General features: G+C 45.8%; 1 protein-coding gene across 3 annotated transcripts; it reads left to right on the top strand.

Annotated features, from left to right (window-relative positions):
• The first annotated feature begins 7,309 nt into the window (after nucleotides 1–7,309).
• slc1a1 (solute carrier family 1 member 1) lies at nucleotides 7,310–24,250 on the top strand. Of its 3 annotated transcripts, XM_085389176.1 has the most exons (12): nucleotides 7,310–8,642; nucleotides 9,988–10,128; nucleotides 16,497–16,589; nucleotides 16,694–16,808; nucleotides 17,289–17,331; nucleotides 17,425–17,520; nucleotides 17,732–17,916; nucleotides 19,132–19,239; nucleotides 21,084–21,206; nucleotides 21,672–21,866; nucleotides 23,065–23,199; nucleotides 23,288–24,250. In XM_085389176.1, exons 1-12 carry the CDS (start codon nucleotides 8,543–8,545, stop codon nucleotides 23,526–23,528), a joined length of 1,575 nt encoding a protein of 524 aa, XP_085245302.1. In that variant the 5' UTR covers nucleotides 7,310–8,542; the 3' UTR covers nucleotides 23,529–24,250. The 3 variants fall into 3 exon arrangements, with proteins under 3 accessions (XP_085245302.1, XP_085245294.1, XP_085245311.1); XM_085389168.1 differs by having other exon boundaries at nucleotides 7,310–10,128; XM_085389185.1 differs by lacking the exon at nucleotides 9,988–10,128.
• The last annotated feature ends 348 nt before the right edge of the window (nucleotides 24,251–24,598 follow it).

Genomic DNA, 24,598 nt, shown 5'->3' on the forward strand with positions numbered 1-24,598 from the left:
CGCCAAATCACAACAAAGTCGCCTAAAGGCGCTTTATATTGTACAGTAGATACAGAGAAAAACCCAACAATCATATGACCCCCTATGAACAAGCACGTTGGCGACAGTGGGAAGGAAAAACTCCCTTTTAACAGGAAGAAACCTCCAGCAGAACCAGGCTCAGGAAGGGGCGGAGCCAACTGCTGTGATTGGTTGGGGTGAGAGAAGGAAGACAGGATAAAGACATGCTGTGGAAGAGAGACAGAGGTTAATAACAGATATGATTCAATGCAGAGAGGTCTGTTAACACATAGTGAGTGAGAAAGGTGACTGGAAAGGAAAAACTCAATGCATCATGGGAATCCCCCCGGCAGCCTACGTCTATTGCAGCATAACTAAGGGAGGATCCAGGGTCACCTGGTCCAGCCCTAACTATATGCTTTAGCAAAAAGGAAAGTTTGAAGCCTAATCTTGAAAGTAGAGATAGTGTCTGTCTCCTGAATCCAAACTGGAAGCTGGTTCCACAGAAGAGGGGCCTGAAAACTGAAGGCTCTGCCTCCCATTCTACTTTTAAATACTCTAGGAACAACAAGTAGGCCTGCAGAGCGAGAGCGAAGTGCTCTAATAGGGTGATATGGTACTACAAGGTCATTAAGATAAGATGGGGCCTGATTATTTAAGACCTTGTATGTGAGGAGCAGGATTTTGAATTCTGGATTTAACAGGAAGCCAAAACAGGAGAAATCTGCTCTCTCTTTCTAGTCCCTGTCAGGACTCTTGCTGCAGCATTTTGGATCAGCTGAAGGCTTTTCAGCGAGTTTTTAGGACATCCTGAAAATAATGAATTACAGTCGTCCAGCCTGGAAGTAATAAATGCATGAACTAGTTTTTCAGCGTCACTCTGAGACAGGATATTTCTAACTTTAGAGATGTTGCACAAATGGAAGAAAGCAGTCTTACATATGTGTTTAATATGTGCGTTGAAGGACATGTCCTGGTCAAACATGACTCCAAGGTTCCTCACAGCGTTACTGGAGGCCAAGGTAATGCCATCCAGAGGAAGAATCTGCTTAGATACCATATTTCTAAGATTTTCAGGGCCGAGTACAATAACCTCAGTTTGATCTGAATTAAGAAGCAGAAAGTTAGCGGCCATCCATGTCTTTATGTCTTTAAGACATTCCTGCAGTTTAACTAATTGGTGTGTGTTATCTGGCTTCATGGACAGATAGAGCTGGGTGTCATCTGCATAGCAGTGAAAATGTATGCTATGTCTTTTAATGATGCTGCCTAAGGGAAGCATGTATAATGTAAACAGAATTGGTCCTAGCACTGAACCCTGTGGAACTCCATAATTAACCTCAGTGTGTGAAGAAGAAGAAGACAATCGACCTCTGTTGGGGTAGCGTTCAGATAGCTTCTCTGCTCTGTGTTGGTACAGGGCATTGGAGATGATAACAGTGGGTGGATTATATTCTTAAATTTAGCTACAGCGCTTTCAGAAAGACATCTACTTTGATAAAGTCTACTCTTTACCGCTGTGTAATCAATTATTGTAAATGTAAATGTTATCAGGAAATGATCAGACAGGAGAGGGTTTTCAGGAAACACTGTTAAATGTTCAGTTTCTATGCATATGTTAAAACAAGATCTAGAGTGTGATTAAAGTGGTGGGTGGGTTCTTTTACATTTTGAGAGAAACCAATTGAGTCTAATAACAGATTAAATGCCATGTTGAGGCTGTCATTTTTAGCATCTACATGGATGTTAAAATCACCCACAATAATTATTTTATCTGAGCTCAGAACTAAATCAGATTAAAAGTCTGTACAGAAACACTTTGTCAAAACACAAATACTTGCCAGTATTTGTTGCTCTGAGAGAAACTTCATCCATTTGCTTCCACTTATCCTTTTCAAGGCGCTGGAGCCTATCCCAGCTGTCATAGAGCGAGAGGCAAGGTACACCCTGGAAAGGTTGCTAGTGTGTCGCTAACACACAGAGACAGACAACCATTCACACACAATCAATTAACCCATCCCTACAAACTGCATGTCTCTGGAGTACCCAGAAGGAACCCACGCAAACATGAGGAGAACATGCAAACTCCACGCAGACAGGCTCTGGCCTGATGGTGGAATTGAACTCAGGACCTTCTTGCTGTGCAGCAACAGTGCTAACCACTGTGCCACTGTGCTGACGAACTTTGCACTTGAAATGATCACCATTTGAAAAAATGTTACCCCCAGCACAGTTTATGGGCATCTGCACCAAAAGATGCTCTTCTAGTTAAATGGTAAATGGACTGATTCTTGTACAGCGCTTTTTACTCAAAGCGCTCTATGCAACATGCCTCATTCACCCAATCACACCCACTCATACAAGCACTTCTAAACCCAAGTGCAAACTAATCTACATTCACACACATTCACACATGAACGCATCAGAGTATGAATGTGAGTATGAATCAGTTCTGACTCACTTTAATCAGTGTTATAAGTGATGCATATGTTACTGTACATGTTTAACTGTTTGTATATGTAAGTGTTGAGTTCCACCTTGTGCTCTGGCCTTTTTGCTTGTTGTTCTCTGCACTTGGGTGATCTTTACACTCCTGGAGTTGCTGCTGCACCCTCCACCTCCACTATTTCTGTGGCTCTGCCCCCTCCACCTTCTGCCTACCTCTTCTGCTCCATCCCCACAGCTTCCCCACAGGAGACATCACAGGAGACATCACAGGAGACATCTCCTGCATCCTTCTGAGCGACCCTGAACATTCCCTGACCCCTTCAGGGGGAGTGAGAAAGAGCCAAGGCTGAGACATGGATCAGTGTCCTGTGGGCCAGTGAGGGGCAGCAGCCTTATTAAGGTGGCTGTGAAGTTCCAAAGGAGCTGCATCCTGTATCCTTCTCTTCCATGTCGATGTTTAGCATTTATCTTTATCACATCTTAATTTGAGGAAATTGTCTCGTTTAAAGCTGAGTAAACCCAAAACATTTAACTTAATCACCTTGTCAAATGACAACATTTCTTATATAAACATTTAAAAATTGGTTATATTCTTGTCTGATAACAGTAATAAACTCTGCTGGCTTCTCACAGTTCTGGGTCTTTCTGATGGTTTATGTTTTGAGTCCTTTGTACTGTGTTTGTTATTTCCCTGTGGTTTCAGTTCTGGTTATCACAGGTTTAGTTCTTAGGTTTTATAATGTGGCTTCCCTGTGTTCCATGCTGTGTCTACTGCGCCTTTCTGTCCCATGTTTCAGCTTCCTATGTTCTGTCTCCCCAGTTGCTGCTCAGTTTGCATGTCTAGAGTTCAGTCAGTGTGTTTCCTGTTTTACTTTGAAGGTAGTTCAGTCTAGTTTTGCTTCCCTCGTCTCGTCCAGCCTGATCACGCCCAGCTGTGCTCTCCTTCTGTGTCTCATCCCTGTATTTAAGCCCTGTGTTTCTCTTTGTCAGTGTCGTAGTCTCCCTCATGGCTGTGTTTCCCTGTGTCCCAGTTTAGTTTGATGTTTTTGTGCCGTTCTGCAATAAAGCAGCTTTTTGAGTTTAATTCCTGTGTGGTGAGTTTTGTTTTTGCGTTTTTCTCCTGCCTGCACACAGCCCAAACATGACATGGCTCGTTTCTTTTCCCTCTTTTTTAAAAAACATTAACACATAAATGAGAGTGTGTTTTGAAACAAACTGTCACATTCTCCTTTATTAAATGTATCTGTGTATGTATTCTGCCATGTTTAGTGTGTTTAAAGAGTTCAAAAAAGGTTACACGTTAGCAGGAAACAGGAAGTAGGTTAAATAGCACAAATTCAACACACAAGAAATAAAAACGAACAGAAATCAGGCGAAAAATCTTCCTTTTTCTATTGATTTTAACTTGAAGTGCTGAATCAGTTATGTTGGTAGTTCAGTTCACTTCAAACTGTATCACGCCAAAGGAAATGAAATGATGGTCTTTTTAAGGCGCTTCATACTGTAAGGTAACAACTTTATGTATTACTGTGAGTTTGTTGCCTCAGTATTAAAAGAAAACCCAACAGACGAACCCCTCTGAGCGAGCACATGGCGACAGTGGGAAGGAAAAACTCTCTTTTGACAGGAACAAACCTTCAGCAGAACCAGGGAGGGGCGGGGCCATCTGCTGCAACCTGTCATGGTTTTCAGAAATGACTCGATTAAAGAGCTATCATGATTTATAACCAGCCAATTTAAAGTCTCTAATTAGTTTTATAAACATGTTTTGAGTCTATATCAAGATCTCCCTACATTACAGAAACCTTATTTCGTTTCCTGGTGAACATTCGGCCTGTAAATGCGAAAAAACAAGGTATGGGACTTTTTAGATGGTTTGGCTGCCTCGTCTATGAAAATGTTACGATTGTGATGCTGTGGTCTGGACAATCCAATTCCATGAATTCCAGAATTCTTTTTGCATGTTTCCACCTTTTACAGAGGGCTTTGAAAATCCCCTTGTGGGAGTTTTTGAACTTCTCTAAGGTGATTTTATAAGATTCATCGTGAGTTCAGCACAGATTTGGGTTGTTGGTGATGGCAGAAACTGTCCTGACTAATAACCTGGCCTGACTTTTTTACAACCCGCATAACAAGTTCTTCCAGACAGTTTCCCACCAAAAATCAGTATTTTTGCAGTTCTAGTTGATAGATATTAAATTGGTTAACCCTTTGTTCACAATGACTGATCCCCCATTTTTGATGTTTTGTGCTGTGACTTCTGTAGAGGTTGCTGTGTCATCACTGCTGACAGGGTCTGGATTACTCGAGGCAGTCTTGTTGTCTTCTTTTGCTTTTGGGTGGATATTTATGGGAATCAGGCTCCAATCGTTAAAGCAAGGTAATTTCCTCATGTTGTTATATTTTCGGGGCATATGTCCCTTGCAGTGACAGGTTTTAGCAGGGAGGGCCACTGGTTTATGGGGGGTTGTTTCCTGGGCGGGCCTCAGTGCTACACCTGCCAAATCCGAGCACAGGTCCAACATGTTGCATATTGAATCTATGTTTTTTTTGGCCTGTCCCATTTGGTTCTTTAGCCGTCAGAATTGTTGTCTGAGGACCAACAAGGATACCCAACGGATTTACTTTGCCAAATGGATCATCGTGGCATTGCCGTATTGGTCCATTTGATCGACCTTTGTTTTTATTATTTATTATATTTTATTTTCAGTTGTTACAGACGGGACAGACATGAGTGAGGGATAGGAAAGGGAGAGAGGAAGAGGAAGGAAAAGAAAAACAGAAGGGGAGAGGGACAGTGAGAGAGGGGGGGGAGAAAGAAAAATCTCCTGGATCACCTGTTGAGAGAAGAAGAATAGAAAACAAGCAAAAAACAAACAAAACCAAAGCAACATACTAAACACAACACCATTGCATTAATCTAGCTAAGTGTAAACAGCAGTAAATACTGAATATTCAATGTTGTTGTGCAGCACGCAGGACAGACAGCGCACAATGTGCTTTGAAGTAGCAGCCAAGAAAGGTGTAATTTAAGTCTACGAGCAGTGAACACGCGTGTGCACACCTGTGGATCAGCGCGCTTGTATTCAAATGGTTTCCACATGTAATGGTCTGAGAGGGTGTAGCGAGCCATAGCCCCGTCCCCCAGGGCATGAAGCAGGCATGGAGGAGATCCAGGCCCCAGACATCCAGAGGCCCCAGAGTGCGAGAGCCCAAGGAGGACCACCAGAGGGGCATCCGTGCCACCCTCATGGGAAGGGCTGAGGATCCCCAGACGAGGCGTCACCCAGTAGCCACTGAGCAGAAGCTAGAGGGGGCTGCAGTGGCGTGCCCGCCGGCTCTGCCGGCAGTCAGCTGTGCCAGAGTGAACCGAGCCGCAGGCCCAGAGGCTGGAGGGCCCCCTGCACCCCGGAAGAGGCCTGACCGAGCAACAGGCGCCAGGCCCCGCCAGGTAGCCACTGGGAGTGAGCTGGTACATACCTGAGCGCCCAGCCCTGGACACCAAGAACCACCAACGCACCGACCCCTGAGGGCATCAGTCACCGGCAGGGAGTGTGGTGAGGGGAGACAGGCCTTGGAGGGCCTGGGAGTTCCCAGAGAGGTGGAGTCTAAGACCCGACCTGACATATAGACACAGACAAACAGGCACACACAGACACAAACATGCGTTCCCACCCTCGTGCACACATATACAAACACTCAGCACTCACCCAACGTAAGGATTGACATAAATGGACATGTACACACAATCACACTCCCCAAACATACTCTATACCCCGGGTCCAGGTACCCTCGCCCCCAGAGGGGGAAACAGCACCCAGACCCAAGAGATGTTACCCTTCCCCCCGGGGTGGAGGCAAGCAGACCGTCCCAGGGTCCGCAGCAGCAGGGAGGCCAATCGGACAGCCAACATCTCCTCCCAGCCCCCCCGCCCCGATGGCTAGCAGAGAACGGGTGTGTGTGCATATTGAATCTATAGAGGGTATAGATCTGGGTGAGCTGCCCGAAATTTCTGCCACTGTTCTTTAGTAATGTAGTTTTTGTAACGTTCAGGAACGTTCAGCCTCACAGTGTTTGCTGTGGCATTTATCAGATGACTCGTGGCTGTGTTATCTTTATGTTTGAATTTGTATTTCTTAGTTGAGAATTTACAGTCACTTTGTTGAAGGGTTTGAACTTCTGTTCATAGCTATATACGCTCTTCTAAAGGCGTTTTGCCTTGCCTATATGAGATTACAGGCTCCGCCCTCTCTTTTCAGTTTACCACATCTATTCTGTGACGTCACCCTGTATTTTCAATGATGAGTTCATTACCATTACCTCTGGAGAACTCCAAGACATGTTGAGGAGGTCATTTAGGCTTTTAAATCAGCTGTGATGGATCAAGGACACATCTGGAGTTCGACACCCCTGGACTAAACCATTTTACTAAATAAATATATACAAACATTTTAAACCACAACAATTAATCATCTTGTGTGCAAATGTTATTGATGTGCAACTCTAAGCTTAAAGTGTGACGCTAAACAAAGTGCTAGTTAAAGTGCTTTTAATAAAGTGCCAGGATGCTCCTAAAGTGCTGTTATAATACAAATGATAAGGGAGTCCACTTCCTTACAATATAGATATAGATATATACACACCTGCTCAAAAACACTTGAGCCTGTTAAAGTGGCTGAGAGTGTGAATATGAACTGAGTGAGTTGGTGACAGTAGATGGCAGTGTGTTTCCGAAGTGTGCAGTACTGTTATTAAAGCCTCGTCTCTTCAGTGCTCTCCGGTGCCTCGGCTGATTTCTGTCTGCCTCACTACTCCACAAAAGTGAAGGGAGTTAACCCCGAAGGAGGACAAACTTCGGCCCTGGTCAGGGGACTGACGGCGAGGAATGGTTAACACTTTGTTTGATGTGCTGTGTGTAAACGTGCTGCTATCACATGAAAGATCAATCATAAAGAGTGAGAAGCAAAAGCAGAGCAGCTGTCTCTGAGTATGATCAAAGACTTATGAAACTGTTTGCTGTTTGTTTTAAAACAAAGTTGTAAGATGCCGGTGTCTTTCCAGGCCCGTAGGTGAAGGCGACTGAGCCGTTAGTAGAGTCACAACAGGCCGCAGACACGTGACACATCAGCGCACACTGAGGGTTGTTCTTCACAAAATGACAGTTTACGTCACGGAGCCCTGCTCTCAGCAACGCACACGGATGCAACTGTCTGTGAACATCTGCCCCTAACCCGAACCAGCCATGTTAACCCGGGTTAAACAAATACGTGCTTAAAGGTTGAACAACATCTGGCGTCTGCGCGGACCTGACGTCACGTGGTTGGCTAACAGCCGTGCAGTAGCTCGTTCGCTCACTAGTGACGGAATCGATAACTCGGAAATATAAAGACGTAAACTCTGTTTACGGGGGTCACGTTTGTGTTTTGATCACGTGTGTGTTGCCCCTGACAACACAAAACAAGGCCCCGCCCCTGCTGAGGCCTGATGTACGTAAAGACAGCGAGGATGCAGAAACGAGAGTTCCTGACAGGACAGGCTCCCCCACAGTCCTCGTGGGCTCTGAGTTATGACCCCGTGACTAGTTAACAAACGTAAACTAACCACTCAATCACGTGACGCCAGGTTCCGCACCGACGGAAGGTGGCGCTGAACATGAAGCGTCACATCTGTGTCCGTGTTTGTGATCAGCCGTGTATTTGTAATTTACATGTTTAAGCTGGGGGCGTCTGTGCCGTGTAACTAATAATTACCCGCCACAGCCAAGCCTCCTGCAGAGTGTTTTTAAACATCTCTCTGCAGCTGTGCAGTAAAATCCCTGCTCTGGGTGCACCGTGTCCACATTAGGGGCTTTAATCTAGCCGGCACTCGCGTGAAAAGAAGAACAAATGGGGGAAGGGTGATGGAGGGAGAGCGCGTACCCCCTCTCCGCCTGTATCACACCACCCTCTCTCACAGCATCAGCAGCGTCTGACGGCTGCATCCTTCAGCTGCGCGTCCGTCCTGCTATTCCTCCAGCTGACATTTAGAGGAGTGGTTTGTGTCTGCAGCCGAGCATCGGTGTTTCTTCCAGAACAATCAAACACAAAGCAGCAGCATGGATATGATGGGCAACAAGCAGCGGCGGGTGCTGAACATCAAAGCCGTGCTGAAGAGGAACTGGCTCCTGATCTCTACGATTGTATCGGTGGTGCTCGGTACGTGCAAGCTTCTGCTGACTGCCGTCCGGTTATTGTTTTCTATTTGCTCGTTACTCCAACGCTGTTGTGCATTCGCTGGTTTGGCTCAGCAGGGGGTGCATGCGTTTTCATTTGATGTCCAGACTGGAGGATGCTTCACTGTGGGGACATCCATCTGTCTGTGTCTCCGTCAAACGTGACCAGACTGAGGTGACACAGCGGCTGTGGAGGCTGTCCACGCTGAGGCAGCACTGTGCACCGTGGAATGAGCGCTTTGCTTCATATCAGCCTGCTGACCCACTTCAGATCAAATGTGCATGTGTTAGCTAATATTAAACACATTTCCTGTGTCATTAATTACACCTTAGAGCTTTAAGTGTGCACTGCGCCGTCTGAGGGTTGTGTTCAGGCAGAGGGAGCTGAGCCTTTGTTAACACAGCCACACAGCAACTAGCAGATATATGAGGCAACATGAACATCCAAATAAAATAAACAGTATAATCATCCGTCTGCAGCAGCTGGATTCCCAACCAGGAAACACAGATACTAAGATGTTATTAGGTGTCCCTTTGGACTCATAACAGCTCCTGTATGGGAGCTAAGATGTCACTCTGCTTCAAGGCTTATCTCAAGATGGACTCGAACACAGGACGGGACTTAAAGGCAGATGTGTTACAGAGAGGTTTGATCACAGGTAGGAATATAACACACGAGGTGAGACCAGGTAAGTCCAGAAGGACTGGACAGGTTTAAAAGAGTCACTTCACCAACATGCGACTGCAGCTTGTGATAGAAATGTTCATGAGAAATAAGTTTGACAGGTTTTAGGCCAACAAGTCTTTACAACAGTTTAAATGCCAGAAATCACTTTCAGGCACAACACCAGAATAGGACGTGTAGGCAGGGCCACGATACAGACCGATGACAAAGTGAAGGGCGATACTTTTGACTAAGGCCGTCTGGAAGAAGGTGGAGGTCTTTGTAAAGCCACAGGTGGAGCATCTGGGGCGCAGACAGAGCTGGCAGTATTCACACACATCTTTGAGCCCTGAAAGAGGACGAAGAATTAAACGTTAAAGCAAATTAAACGTAAAAACCGGGAAGCCCATTGTCAGGGTCGGGACAAACTACACACCCTGTTTCCCGTGTGAAGGATTTGACGCACACGATGATGAAAGTCGTTGCAATTCTGTATCCGTTTAGATGACAAAGCATCAGCTGAAATGTCCTGATTGGATGTGCTTGTCTGGCCTGTTTCATGTCACACATGTAAACCAGCACGAGTGTTTGTTCAGTGCTTGGTGCTCTTTGGAAAGTTTTCTTTCAGGTGAAGTGGAGTTTACCGTGTCTCTGGCTCTTGCAGGGATCAGTCTGGGTGTTGTGGTCAGAGAGTACGCATCCCTGTCGCATCTCTACAAGCAGTACTTTGGCTTCCCAGGAGAGATCCTGATGCGAATGCTGAAGCTGGTCATTCTTCCTCTGATCATTTCAAGCATGATAACAGGTAACAGAGGCCTGCCGGTGCAGTTCGTCCCATCCAGGTAACTCTGAGGTTAACCCTTCTGTACTACAAAGCTGGTTCCCTTCTTACTAACCTGTTAAGGAGCAGGTCATGTTCACAGATCAGAGTTCATCAGGAAGGTTTAACCAGAACCCTCAAACCGTCTGCAGATGAAGGAATAAAAGTAAAACATGTCTGAAGTGCAGCATAGAGTGTCTGCTGGGCTGTGTTATACGCAGCTTGCTGAGCCATATCTAAGAAGCTCGGAAGGAGCAGCTGTAGATCATTTCCTCAGGGATTAGTAAAGTATTCGGATACTTTCAGTCCTCTTTCAAACGCTGGCATCCTCCAGATCCAATCGGGGTAAAGCTGCTTCTGTTTCCTCGGTAACCGTCCTGCTGTAGTTGTTTTCTGACTGTCTCGGTTGTCGGTGGTTTCATCTGGATCCGGTGTTTCTGGAGCTTGTTGGTGAAGTGGGTGGAGTTTTTGATGTGAGCGTGTTCCCCACAGGGACAGCTGGATGGTGCTGCTGACAGTGGGTCTGAGTGGGGCTGCTTCTTTGTGGAAGCAGCACCCCCGGGGTACAGACGGTGTCCCGTAGGGCGGTAACTGATGACTTTGTTGTTGTGTAGTTGTCTGTGGGGTGCTGTTGTCGAGAGGAGCCTGCGTTTCCTGTATTATGAGGTCAGACTGGAGGGTGGCTGAAACCTTCAGGCTGTGATAAGATCACTGTGGGCAGCTGTTGTGGAGAAACCCAGTCCATCTTTTCATGCTGCTCATGACTGTGGTGTCTTCCTGTTCTTGTCTGTGTCTGGAAATCAACTTGAAATGATAAGTTTTCATTTGCCATGTATAGAATTTGTAAGGTTGTCTGTCCTGTCCTGTAACGGGCTGAGCCTCAAACGTAGAAGCTTCTTCTAAACTAGGAGGGTGGGAGAGTTCCTGAGTCTGAGCTCAGTCTGCATCTATAGTGAAACACCTGTCCTATCCTTTCACTAGAGGTTGGCTCTGTGCTCTCCATAACAAACTCTGCTCTGTCCTCTGACTGTGGGAACAAGTCTGCTGTGTCTTAGGTTGAAGCGCAGGTGGTGTCTACAATCTGCTGGTTGATTCATTGTGTCACAGTCCTGGGTGGGTGACCCAGTGTTTTATATCATTGATCTTTGTGTTCATCTTTGGTTTCACTGCTAGTGTCGTGCTTCTGTTTTGCATTCCTAGTTCTCAGGTTTTGGTCCTTGTGCTCGGTGTTCTCTGTGTTCTGTGTTTCCTGTTTTACTTTGAAGGTCCATGTCTTGTATTCGTTTGCTTCCTCCCTGTCTTGTCATGTTTAATTGGGTTAAGCTGTGTCTCCCTCCTCTGTTCCCTCGTGTGTGTATTGCTCTGTTCCTATAAAGGCTGATTATCATGAATCCTGTTGCATCTTCACACACTCAAAGAAGTCCTGCCATTAATTAATGCTTCAGTCTTAATTATGATCGAGCTAACTCTGTTACTCCTCACAGGCCTTTGAGGAGACTTAAACAGCCATGACTTGGCTCTCAGAGCTATAGGCCCACCTTCCTGTTATCACAGTCTTAAAGAGCAGTTGCCCTCAGCTAACTGAGTGTCATAACCGCACCGGTAGCCTCTGACAGGACGTCTGTCACTGCAGTGCTACTGCTGACTGTAATGTGGGGGTTTGACTCCTGTTTCCAAGGTAACTTCAGTAATCACTTCCTCCAAAGGCTTACCATCAATAACTGTTTTACATTGATCAGCCTGTCTGTATTAAGGGGGACGTACCTCAGACCTGTACGGTGGCAATAATCAAACAAGTACTTCAAAGCTCAGCTGGGAGACACGCCCTCTGTTTGGATAAAGGTTATAGTTGGGGCAGGATCAGGTGACGCTGGTGTAGGCTGCTGGGGACATGATGCCTTCGCTGTGTTTATACACCACTCTGCATTTAATCATTGGTTATTATTCATTTTGGCTCTCTTTCACAGCACGTCTTTGTCCTGTCCCCCTCCCCTAACCCCCACCAATCACAGCAGAGGCCCCGCCCCTCCCTGAGCCTGGTTCTGCTGGAGGTTTCTTCCTGTTAAAGGGGAGTTTTTCCTTCCCACTGTCGCCAAAGTGCTGCCCATGCCTCTGTATTATTGCAGTGCCTTTACTTACAGTACAAGCACCCTGAGGTGACTGTGGCTGCGATTTGACATGTAAATAAAACTGAATTGGATTTTCCACTTGTAGTAAAAAGGTTAAGACAGTCTCCTCAGTCAGAAACCCTGCTGACTGTAGCAGAACGAGTGCTCTGACTGATCTCTCTCTGTGTTCGTCATATCACGGCTCCCTGCTGCAGTGGATAAGTAAATAGCTCCGTCTTGTCGCTCAGACGTGAAATGAATGAAGACAAAATATTTCTCAGCTCTGTTCAATTGGTTTTGCCTCTGAAACAGTGATTTCAGCTGAGCACAGCTGCTTATGACGATCACACTTTGCATCTTCAAATATCCACTGTTCATTAGTTACTGAGCTGCCTGTTGTTGTTTCTAGATTTGCCTCTTGCATTTCTCCCGAGGTTTGTCGCCTGTGTACCTTCTTTTGGACTTTGTAAGTTAATAGATGTCACTGACAGGGTTGGTGTTCGGGTACCTGCTGGTCTGGTTTTTGGACCTCGTTTATTGTTGTTATGTTGTCATTGTTTAGTGTTCTTGTGCCTCTTAGTGTCATCGCTTGTTGTTCTTGTTCTGAGTTTCATTTGCTCTGGTCCCTTTCGTGTCCTGATTGTGTGTCCTCCCCAGTATGTCCTGGTTGTGTGTCCTCCCTGTGAAGTCTTTTGTCCCCAGTTTCCTGTTTCCCAGCATGTCTGTCTGGTTTCTCCCCCTCGTTCTATGATGGAGAGTTGGTCAGAGTTGGTTGTAATTTAGTTCTAGTTGTAGAGTTTCATTTGTTTCCTCGATGTTTCTTGTCTCATGACCAGGGCGGGGGGAGGAGCCTGGGTGCAGAAAACTAGGGAACAAAACATTTCCAAACATCAGGGACAGCTCCGGGGTTCTGCCCAGGAACCTGCAGAAAGGCAACAGTTCAGGGTGGTCGGGTGGCTGTGTGGGCTCAGCAGAGACGGAGAATCTAAGGGGCCATGAAGGTGTCCAGGTGCCACGTTTGGATCCTGCTAAGAGCAGCAGATGGAGGATGCAGAACCTGAAGGCTCAGCAGGTGAGCAGCTGTGAAGATGGAGATCAGACCCTCTGACTGTCGCTCATGTGCAAGCAGTGAGAAATGACTCCGGTTCAGTCAACAAGGCAGGTTTGGACCGTCTGACTGCCTTTCTACCAACCAGAGCTGCACTCACCCAGCTGCTGCTGCTGTAGTGAGGCCTGACCGCTGGGCAGCTGCTGTGATGGAGAAGTGTTTGCTCTGCTGACCTGAAACACATATCAAACCAAATAACTGAAAGGAAACAGATTCCAAACGGTATGAGATGACAGAGAAGTGTGGGGAGGCCAAGACTATGAGCAAGATGATGGGAACATGGGAAACACCAGGGAGCACACCTGAAAGCAGTCACAGAAGACGAGGTTTTGGGCGAATGTTTGGAAGGATAAAACATGTAAAATAACAAATTGTACGTGATCGAATGTTTACAACTACAGAAGGTGTTGAGATGAAATGACTCCCAACAATCCAAAATGGATCAAATCTAAAAACAGTTTGCCGACAGAATAAAATCTACGAAACTCTATTGCTCTGTGGAATTTAATGCACCTGTCAGACCAGTCAGGTCCTCTGAAACATTTTTCTATGTTATCTTAACAATCACTGTTTAAATAACTCAAATGTGTAAAGACAAAAAGAAGTGTTGGAGGTAGTTGGTAAGAGATGGCAGGATGAGCCCAACCTCAGCAGCAGGACCGCTCTCAGCACCGACCAAGTGTGTTTGAACTGTGTCTTCACATACAGGGTCAGTCCTACAGAAAGAACGTGGGTTCCCAGCTTCATCAGCTGTGGCCAGTTTTTACTGGAGGAACTGAAAAAGATCTGTTGTCCAATCATGGAACAGCAGAAAGCTGATGTAGAGAACACCTGGGTGAAAATCAGATGTCAGCATGTTTATGGCTGTGTAGGCTCAGGGTGCACTGCAATTCACTGATCACATTAACCCTTGTATGGTGTTCGGGTCTGTGAGACCCGTTTTCAGTTTTTCTCAAAAGAAAAATGAAACAATTAATTATTTTTTCAACCTGAAATTCATTGGCTTTGGCTTATTTTCTGTGAAGAACATAAATCCGGACTAATTTTCAATGACCTCATACCGTACCTCCCCCCACGCATTTACATTACATACAAGGTGTTCGGGTCCACTGGACCCAGGTCTAGTAAAAGTGTTGAAAGTGCAGGTCCTGTGTTCCCACACTCTGTCTTCCTCCTTTCTGGTGCTGCTGATAGTGTTTTCTTCCCCTCCTGCTCGTGCACAAAGTTGCAACATTGTTGAAAATTCAACTATCAACACCGTCTGCTCTTACATTCCTGCACATTTTACCCTCTTTCTTGAGGGATCCAAATTTTATTTTCTCATACCCTGTCCCTCCTGCAAATTAGGGGCATAATACTATAAAAAGGAATTTGCCAGTGTGGTTCTTTATCACAACTGATCAAGATGGCAAAAGATTATCTGCTGCGAGGGCCTTCCAATTGATTTTGGAAGAGAGAGGGGCTTCGGATGATGATGTTGACAAAGAGGTTTCAGAATATTTCACATTTCTGAAAATTCAGAGTCTGACAGTGACTTTGAAGAAGAGGATGAGGTTGAGCACCGTTTAGTAACAAAACGAAGACGAGCACCCCATCAGCAGCCAGCTCCAGGACCAGAACAAGCCCACCAGACAGCAAGTGAAGAAATATGGATGTCAATAACTGGTGAAATTGAATGGTCTTCTTGCCCAAGAAATGAGCCACCCTACAGAGCTGTTACTGTGATAAGCCAGGGCCAACACGGCTGGCAGTTACTCATGTGCAGGACATCAAGTCTTCATTGAGCTTTTCATCACAGATTCCATCCAGAAAATTATTCTGGTCTGGTTTACAGACCGATACCGATTGCAGCACGATCAAGCATGATACCGATTTGCAGACCGATACGTAATATTGGATCGGTCCATCTCTAGTTTGCAGTAATCTAGAATGAAGGTGTGTTTTTGGAGAGAGGTGGAAGTAGATGGACCAAATTGATCTACAGGCCTACTTTGGGGTTCTTATCCTTGCAGGAGTTTTCAGGTCCAAAGGGGAATCCACAGAATCTTGTGGGATGCAGAAACCGGCACGAACCTTTCCGTGTATCAATGTCTCTGGAAAACTTCAACAAAATTTCCAGGATTATCCGTTTTGATAACCGAGACGACAGACCAGCTCGACGGCAGAGAGGCAAGCTAGCTGCCATCAGGACAGTGTGGGATAAGTGTGTGCACCGCCTCCCCCTGTTTTACAACCCTGGGCCTAATATCACCATTGATGTGCAGCTGATGTCATTTAGTTGTGAAACATGTTGCTTCACGTGTAAATGTGTTGTGTCTTTCCACTCACTTCACTTGATTATAACTGATTTATTTTTTTATAACATTTTATAAAAAAAAACGAGAAGCACATTAATTCATAAATGTGATCTAACAAAGGTAAAGGGAAAAAATTAACCATGTTTACTGTTCATATGGCTTGTAATTGGGATGAAGTAAACATCTGTTGAGTAATTTAACATAAAATTGTTTGATAGTGTTAATTTGGAAAGCCAAAACTCTAGCGGGTCCACCAGACCCATGAACACTGGCTGAGTAACAAAAATATGAACACCACACAAGGGTTAACAAACACGTGAAGTTCATCAGGGAGGATATAAAAATAACTGCTTTCTTAGACTAAAAGTTTCATCAGGGATGGGCGACATAAAAAGTCAATATTTATCAAGAGCCAACAAATTTGGATCAGTATCTAAGGTTTGACTCTCATCATCCTCCGGAGCACAAACTGGGCGTCATCAGGACGCTACCACACAGAGCGAACACCATCCCCACTGACACAGCAGCCAGGGAGGCAGAAGAACATCAGGAAGGCCCTGAGTAAATGTGGTTATCACAGCTGGACGTTTGTCACAGCTGGACGTTTGTCACAGCTGGGACGGCTCCTAAAGAAAGCTGCAGCCGATCCAGGAGAGAAGGACAACCTCTGCCTAAGCAAAGGCCTTTGTCTTAGTCACTCACTGTGATTCATCCTGGTAAGAACCGAACCAGCTTTGTAGTACCCCCGAGTTCACCCTGCAGCTACCTGGATCAGCCTGGACCCTGATGTGTGGGCTGAGCCTGTGTTTTAAATACACTGAATGTGTTTCTTACCAACAGGTGTTGCAGCCTTAGACTCCGAGGTGTCAGGAAAGATCGGTCTGCGAGCTGTCGTTTATTACTTCTCAACAACTATCATTGCAGTTGTTCTTGGTGAGTCCCATTTGAATTAATAATTCATTTTATATGCAGCGTATAAAACGAATGGTTGATGTTTTTATATAAATATAGCTACTAAGTGGCATCTTTGTTGACAGGAATTATTCTAGTGATGACCATCAAACCGGGCGTGTCTCAGACAGCTGAGCACATCGACAGAGCTGGGACTCCTCCTAATGTCACCACAGTCGACACACTGTTGGACCTGCTCAGGTGAGTTTCTAGTGGAAATGTTTCGGGAATATCAGGATGGAAGAAAAGAGTTGCATCTTTCTTAGATGGCCTGAAACTGAAACTTTCATCATACAATATCCCAACAAACACTGTTTAGTTGGTTCGGGTAGCGTCGTACTAGCATCCTTTATTGGTGTCAGGTTACATCTCAGGTAAACATGTAGGACGAGTCACTGCAGCGCTACGCTGCCCTGTCTTTGACATGCTTGGTAAGTTATGACTAATTCTGACATTACTGTTACTGATGTGGCTCAACTATGACAGAGTCGTGCAAGAAGAAAAGCATGGACTTAAAAAAGATCTTTAATGCACACTATGAGAGTTTATATTTGAGGCATGGTCTTTGTTTGATAGCTGCATTCATGAAAAGTATGCTTTGCTAGATATTTAACTTCAGAGTTGCCACAGAGATGCATCCGTTCTGCTGCTCACCTGCAGCTTTGTGCTTTCCACTGACAGAAACATGTTTCCTGAAAATCTGGTGCAGGCTTGTTTTCAGCAGGTAAGACGACCACACATCCTGTTATTCTGGCCTACCTTCGATTCTGGTGCTTGTCATCGTGTGATTCTGACACTGTGTCCAATTCCACTCTAGTACAAAACAAAACGCAAAGAACTGGAGCCTGAAAAGCTTCCAGTGAACAGCAGCACCGTGCCCCCTCTCACGACCACGATCATGACTGTGATGGAGGTAGGTGTGCTCGTTCCACTGTGGTGACATTAGTCTCATGTGTCGGCAGCTGGCAGCCAGTGTCTCGTTTAATGGATTGGCTCAATAACGAGTTATAAGCAGGCTGAGCTCAGGCAGCTGTGGTGCTGACATGACATTTGCAGAGCTCATGAGTGGATCTGTGTGTCTGTGGAAGCAGCTTTCATGAATGGTCTTTCCCTTCTCTCGGCAGAACATCACAAAGGACTACAAGATCATCGGCACGTACTCCGATGGGATCAATGTGTTGGGGCTCATCGTGTTCTGTGTTGCGTTCGGCCTCGTCATTGGGAAGATGGGAGAAAAGGGTCGGATCCTGCTGGACTTTTTTGATGCCTTAAATGAAGCAACAATGAAACTGGTCCAGATAATTATGTGGTATGTAAACTACACCAGTTTGTAAACCGGTGTGTAAACTACACCCTAAAACTACACGGTGAAACGGTGAAACCACCGTTCCTGATCACTTTTGCGGTTCAGGTTCACAGAGGAAGCTTTCTTTGGATAAGCAGTTAAGAAAACTGATGATCGGGTGGTGTAAATGTTCCTGTATAATTGTATTACTTCATCCGACCCAGTTAGTCGAGGCTGTCCAAGGATTTCATTCCTGTACCTGATGGCAGTCGGGGGGCCGTCGCTCAGCCATCATTAACCCACCAAACCAGCCATGCTGAACGATTACAGGCAGCACGCCAATGTCCACGGCCGCTCCACACCCACACACATCTGTCACATCTGTCACATCTGTCCCACGTGCTCGAGGTAAACTTGCTCTCATCTGTGGAAGCCAAAACTTGATGGACCTGCCAGTTCTGGTGCTCTATGGCAAATTACAGTCACAGGGCCTACTATAGGCCACTCTCATGAAGTTTGTTTCTGATTGGTCAGAGACGTTCACATCAGCGGCCGAACAGAGTTCACTCTTTAGGGCTCTGTCAGTGCTCCTCCTGATCCTGCTTGCACAAAGGAGCAGATGCCAGTCCCGCTGATGTCTGAAGGACCGTCTGCAGCGACTGTGTCCTGAATCTCCTGCGTGCTCACTGTGCTGGGAGACGCAGTAAACCTTCTGGTAACGGCAGTGATAGTTGGACCTTGTCCTCATAGTGACACCAAACCAGTGAAAAAGGTGCAAAAACAGAGGAGACGAGGACAATGTTACAAACACCTCTGTAGTGTTGGCTTGTTTGGCCCCTCCTGTGTTGTTCATTTCATCAGGTTCGAGGCTGATCCACGGCTGATCTCCCCCCTGCCTCTCTCCCCCCTCCCTCCCTCTCTCCCCCCTCCCTCTCTCCCTCTCTCTGCTGTCGTTTCTTCTCTATATCTGTCAATAAAGCTGAATAAGGCTGAACATTATGAAGCCGACCCCCTGTGCTGCTAACTGACCAGCTCAGTGTTGCAGGGGTTTGACATGATGCACTCTGACTGAAACGTGTAGCATTCGTTGTTTGTGTAAACCTGCTAGATTAACTACATTTCAGTAGGAACTCCATCATTTTCAAATCATTAACTTCTACCTGCAGGTCACCTTTGTTATTGCCGCGTGTCTGAGGAGGATGTGTTCATCGTGGAACTGAAGCACCTTTGTCTTTTCAGCTACATGCCCGTAGGGATCCTGTTTCTTATTGCTGCAAAGATCATCGAGGTAGAAGACTGGGAGATCTTCAGGAAGATGGGTCTTTATATGGTGACGGTGCTGAGCGGGTAAGCTTTCCCATTACTCTCCATCCGGCCGTTCCACACTCCGGGCTTTATGGCTGACATTTGGACCGATTCCCCCTCCTGTGTACGATAAAAGCTGAGCTCTGTGTGAGCACTGATAAGGGCGAAGGACATTTAAAACTGCTCAACCTGCAAGAATGCAGTAATGAAAGCTTCACTCACGCCTCTAAATGTACGAGGCACAATTAACGACTGTAACATAAAACATCCCCTCAGTTAACCCACAAGGTTCATCCTGTGGCTCCAAATGCAGCAGAAGAAAACTCGTCACCGTGTGGAACCGTGAGGCTGGGACAGTGTCACGGCCAGTGGGGGCAGACTGACAGTGGGGCTGGGACAGTCCTCTACCTGCCTGTTTATTTGTGTCAAAATGAGCATTTGAACTGTATTCCTTCATTCAAAGCCTTCATCAGCGTGCTGTGAGTGTGTATCAGTCACAGCATGATATCGAGTCTGTGAGAGGTGCAGTGTGCACATTGGGCAAAAATGAAATATCACAAGATTATGTTCCAGTATGAAGGAAATGCATCACTTATAAAGAGGAGTAGCACTCGGGGCTTGTAGCTGATAGAAGCATGTCTGCAGAGAATAATTACGCGTGTGAATAATGTTCACGCTGTACTCAGATCACATTACGTCAGTTATGGTTGAAGCTAAACCTGTCGGAGCAGTTTAGCACAGGTTTATGTAAAGATAACAGAGTTCATTTCAAAGCACTCTGTGACAGCCATGTGATACTAAAGACAGAACCTCGGCTCTTTTAACCAGAAACCCTTTGAGCAAAAATCATGAAAGCAGAGCGAGCGTCTGTCTCCAGAAGTCAACGAGCAGCTGGTCCCCACAGTTCAACGCTCCGGCTCCCATTCAGGAATTCTAGGAGCCACAGGTCAGCCTGACCTCCCAGAGTGTAGCGGGCTGTGGGGATAACAAGATGAGATCTCAAAGATGTGATGCTGGGAGACTCTGGGAGAACGGACACATCCTGGTCAAAGACAAATGGGAGAGTCGTAGCGTTACGTCTTCATGCTCATACAGATTCAGTTCAGCTCTCCTGTATGCTCGTTGGCTCATCTGTAGACTTGTAGTCAAGACCGAGACAACACCAAGACCAGAGGGTATCGAGACCGAGACCAAAAAGTCTTTAAACTGCAGCCAGATGCTGCTTCGTTTACGGGTCTCAGGCATATTTGTGTTTTTGCACTCGCACAGCCGTCCTCACCGCTGTTACTGTCTCACTCACTGAGAGGACAGACGCACGCTCCACTTGACTGTCGCGTCCATCACCCTCTCTGTTTTTCACACAATGATATTATCCTATATCCTCGCATGTGATTGGAGCATAGCTGAGCCACTGTGTGAGCGGAGCAGCCAAAGGAAATTGGAAGTGGCCCTGAGACGTCCAACCTACTCACCGGGGCTCTCTGACTACATCATTACATATTAGAAAGCGTCTTGAAATGACAAGATGACAAAGTTGAATTAAATTGAATTATGACTGTGGAGACTTCAAAGAGCCACCTGCAGCTACTTCCCTCATCATTCAGCCCACTGAAGCATTTTGAATTCACAAAAAGACTGACTGAAGTGTATTTCTTCCCAGCGGCAAAAGCTCGTGGATATTGAAATATTTAGAATAAGCTACATGTTAAAATGTACAAATGATAGAAAGAACACGACTCGCTTAGAACAGTGTCAATAATTAAACACAGGTGAAACTAAACAACTCTGAGTCCGACAGAGTCCTGCGAGTCTTCTTCACATTTCTTCTTCTAATATTTTTGTAATTCCCTTTACGACTCGATAACGCTGTGTGTTTTGTCCCTCAGTCTAGCTATCCACGCCACCGTCTGTCTGCCCCTCATCTTCTTCGTCATTGTGAGGAAGAATCCGTATACGTTCACTCTAGGAATGGCTCAGGCCCTTGTGACGGCGCTCATGATCTCCTCCAGGTCAGAGTCGGCTCTTTCATATTTCTGTGATTGGACTAAACAGCTTCCCAAACGTTTTCAGGGCACAGGGATGTTTTATTTTAATGAATCTAAAGCTCTATAGCAGGGGTGTCAAACTCAAATACACAGTGGGCCAAAATTCAAAACTGGAACAAAGTTGCGGGCTAACTTTAATATTTATTGAAAAAAAAATCTTCCTCCAGATATAAGGATGAATCTTTTCTTATGGACTCAAATAAGTTTTGCTGGAAAACTGAATATGGAACAAGCAAAGCTTAATTCTAAACAATATATATATTAGCTGTATAATACCAGTAGGCCAGCTCTAATAGTAATTTGGTATGGCTTCGCGGGCCAAATGTAATTAGGCTGCGGGCCAAATTTGGCCCGCGGGCCAGAGTTTGACACCTATGCTCTATAGTGTCTGACCACAGAATACTTACTGCCTCTGCTTGTGTCTGCCAGCTCGGCAACCCTGCCTGTCACCTTTCGATGTGCTGAGGAAAACAACTGCATCGACAAGAGGATCACCCGCTTTGTGCTCCCGGTTGGCGCCACCATTAACATGGACGGCACAGCGCTGTACGAGGCGGTGGCTGCTATCTTCATCGCCCAGCTGAATGATTACGCTCTGGATGTAGGCCAGATTGTTACCATCAGGTACGACGCTGTTACTGCTGCTCGCGTAGCTTTAAAGACAACTTTATAGAGATAGTTTTAACATTAGCATTCTGAAGGAAAACTGCTGGTTAACCTGCATTTCAAAAAGGACTCGATAATATCCTGCTTTTCATGTAAATGGAGTCTTCTTCACACGCTGAGGTTAAGGATGGAGTTCCACAGGGCTCAGTGCTAGGACCGATTCTGTTTACACTATACATGCTTACAGGAGGGCTGGACCAGGTGACCCTGAATCCTCCCTTCGTTATGCTGCAGTAGGTGTAGGCCCAACCGGTCGCAGCAGATGGCCCCGCCCCTCCCTGGGCCTGCCGGAGGTTTCTTCCTGTTAAAAGGGAGTTTTTCATTCCCACTGTCGCTAAAGGGCTCAAAGGAGATCACCTGATTGCTGGGCTTTTATCTGCTGTCTTTGAATTATTGTAGGGTTTGAGGCAACAGTTTTCTGGTGTGACATCAGTTGAATTGAACTGACAGTGGACACGAGTGTCATGGATTGGTTTCACTCCAACTCCTCATAGGAGAAAAATGTACCAGATTCAAAGCTTCGTGAGACAAAAAGGAAATCCAGAAAATCCAGGCTACTGATTGTTGACCTCAACGTTTCCTACAAAGGTGAATTATGCAGCATTTTCTTCCCACTTTTTGAACTGCAGCTGTGCATCAGTTGCTTTGAAGGAGGCATCCAGTCTGCCTCTTAGGTGACTGCCTTGCTCAATGTCCAAATCATGTGAAGGAGCAGTGGCTCCACTTTGAGCCTCTCCTGAAGGACCAATCAGCCGGACTCTAAGGCTGAGCCTAGAGGCCACACAGAGGAAGCTCGTTTCTGCCACTTGTCACCATAATCTTGTGCTTCTGGTCATTACTCCCACTAATGGCCACAGGTGAAGGTATGATTATAGCCTGGCCAGTAAATCAGCAGCTTTGCTTTCATATTGTGCTCACCACAGCATCTATCAGTGTGGCTGTTCATCACCTGCTTCGCTCACAAACACGGACCCAGAATGCTTAGATTTCATGTTCATGTCGCTGTGTGTCCAAACCCAGCACACGAGCAAAGAAAGCCATCATTTCTTTTTATCCCTTTAACCCTGAATGGGCGTGGCTTTATATCACCTTTTGATTGGAAGATGTTTTTGTGCTTTATGAAGAATAATTGTTACATTGTGTCTTTGTGTTTCAGTATAACAGCCACAGTTGCCAGCATTGGAGCAGCAGGAGTGCCTAACGCTGGGCTTGTCACCATGGTGATAGTTTTAACAGCTGTTGGCTTACCTGCAAGTGATGTCACTCTGATCGTTGCAGTCGATTGGCTACTGTGAGCTTTTGTCTATTGTGTTTTTGTGCTGACTTTCTTCTGTCTTTGTGGAAACTGCTGTAGACTCACTGTGACTGTCGTGTTTCAGGGATCGGTTCCGCACTATGATCAACGTCCTTGGCGATGCGTACGGAGCTGGCATTGTCCAGAAACTCTCCAAGAGGGAACTAGAACGGATGGACCTGACATCAGACATGGATGTCGCCAACCCTTTTGCCCTGGAAGCCGCTTTGGATGACGAGGAGTGTGAGAAGAAGTCCTACGTGAACGGAGGCTTCACGGTTGACAAGACGGATGCGATCTCCTTCACGGAGACGTCCCAGTTTTAGCCTCCGGCTGGTTCAGTCGTGGGGAGAACGTGCACGGAGAGAAGCTATCCATCCGGACCCATCCCAGGACCGACGTTAGCAATAGCAGCCTTCATTAAGCTAACCGAAGAGCACCCTTCAAGCTGGGCATTTACAACTATGACTAGATTAAAGTGCTTCCTTCATTATCTCAGATCACGCCATGATTCAAAAAGTCTTTTTTCTCAATAGGAGTTTTTCTTTTCTCGCACAGATGAACTCAAACGAAGAGCTTTTTGCAAGTGTGTGTGTGTGTGTGTGAGTGTGTGAGTGTGCGTGTGTGTGCGTGTGCGCATCTTTTAAGGTGAGCCTGATGACTTTTGCAAAAAACACAGTATCACGTAAACACTGCTTCATGAATAAAGCTAACTGTACTCCCTGTATGGACACTAATCCTCAGAAAACTTTTCTTTGCATGGCTCTGTTGAGTGTGTATGTCCCATGATGCAGTGCTTGTATATCTATCTGTATCTTTAAATTGTGCCAAACTTGTTTTTCACCAAGCTGCATGAAGCAAAATGTTTAAGCTGGTCACAGACTGGTTTCCTGTGTGGGCCTTGCAGAGACAAAGTCAGTGGACACTGTGGAATTTGAGAACATTTTTCTAACATTTCCTGTCACGTTGCAAAATAAGAATGAATAATCATGTATGTATTCAGTCAGTGTGGGGGAACATATGGACCCCGAAATAAATAGCTACTACAACACGGACATGTCACAGTGTGTAGCTGTGTGTTTCACTGTGGTCAAACGCTTTTACAGCCGTCACCATCACATACAGATGTAACAGGTTATAACAGTGGCACATGTGGTCAGCCTCACACGCTGTGATGTAGATGATTACTGATCTGTGTGCAAAACCACGAGTCACGGAGCTGTGAGCTTTGTTTGCACGAATCCTGGAAGTGTTTTTAAAAGTAACACAGCTCCTAAAACTGAAGTGTCATTTTAACACAAAGTTCATGTAACGCACTCGTTAATTATTTAAGGGAATTTATAACTTATAGCTAGTTTTTCACAGCCCGCTCTGACCAGTGGAAATACATGATAAA

The sequence above is a fragment of the Rhamphochromis longiceps genome, linkage group LG3 (genome assembly GCF_057381845.1).
Source record: "Rhamphochromis longiceps isolate RC_006_pf linkage group LG3, R_longiceps_female_GT1.1, whole genome shotgun sequence".
NCBI lineage: Eukaryota > Metazoa > Chordata > Actinopteri > Cichliformes > Cichlidae > Rhamphochromis > Rhamphochromis longiceps.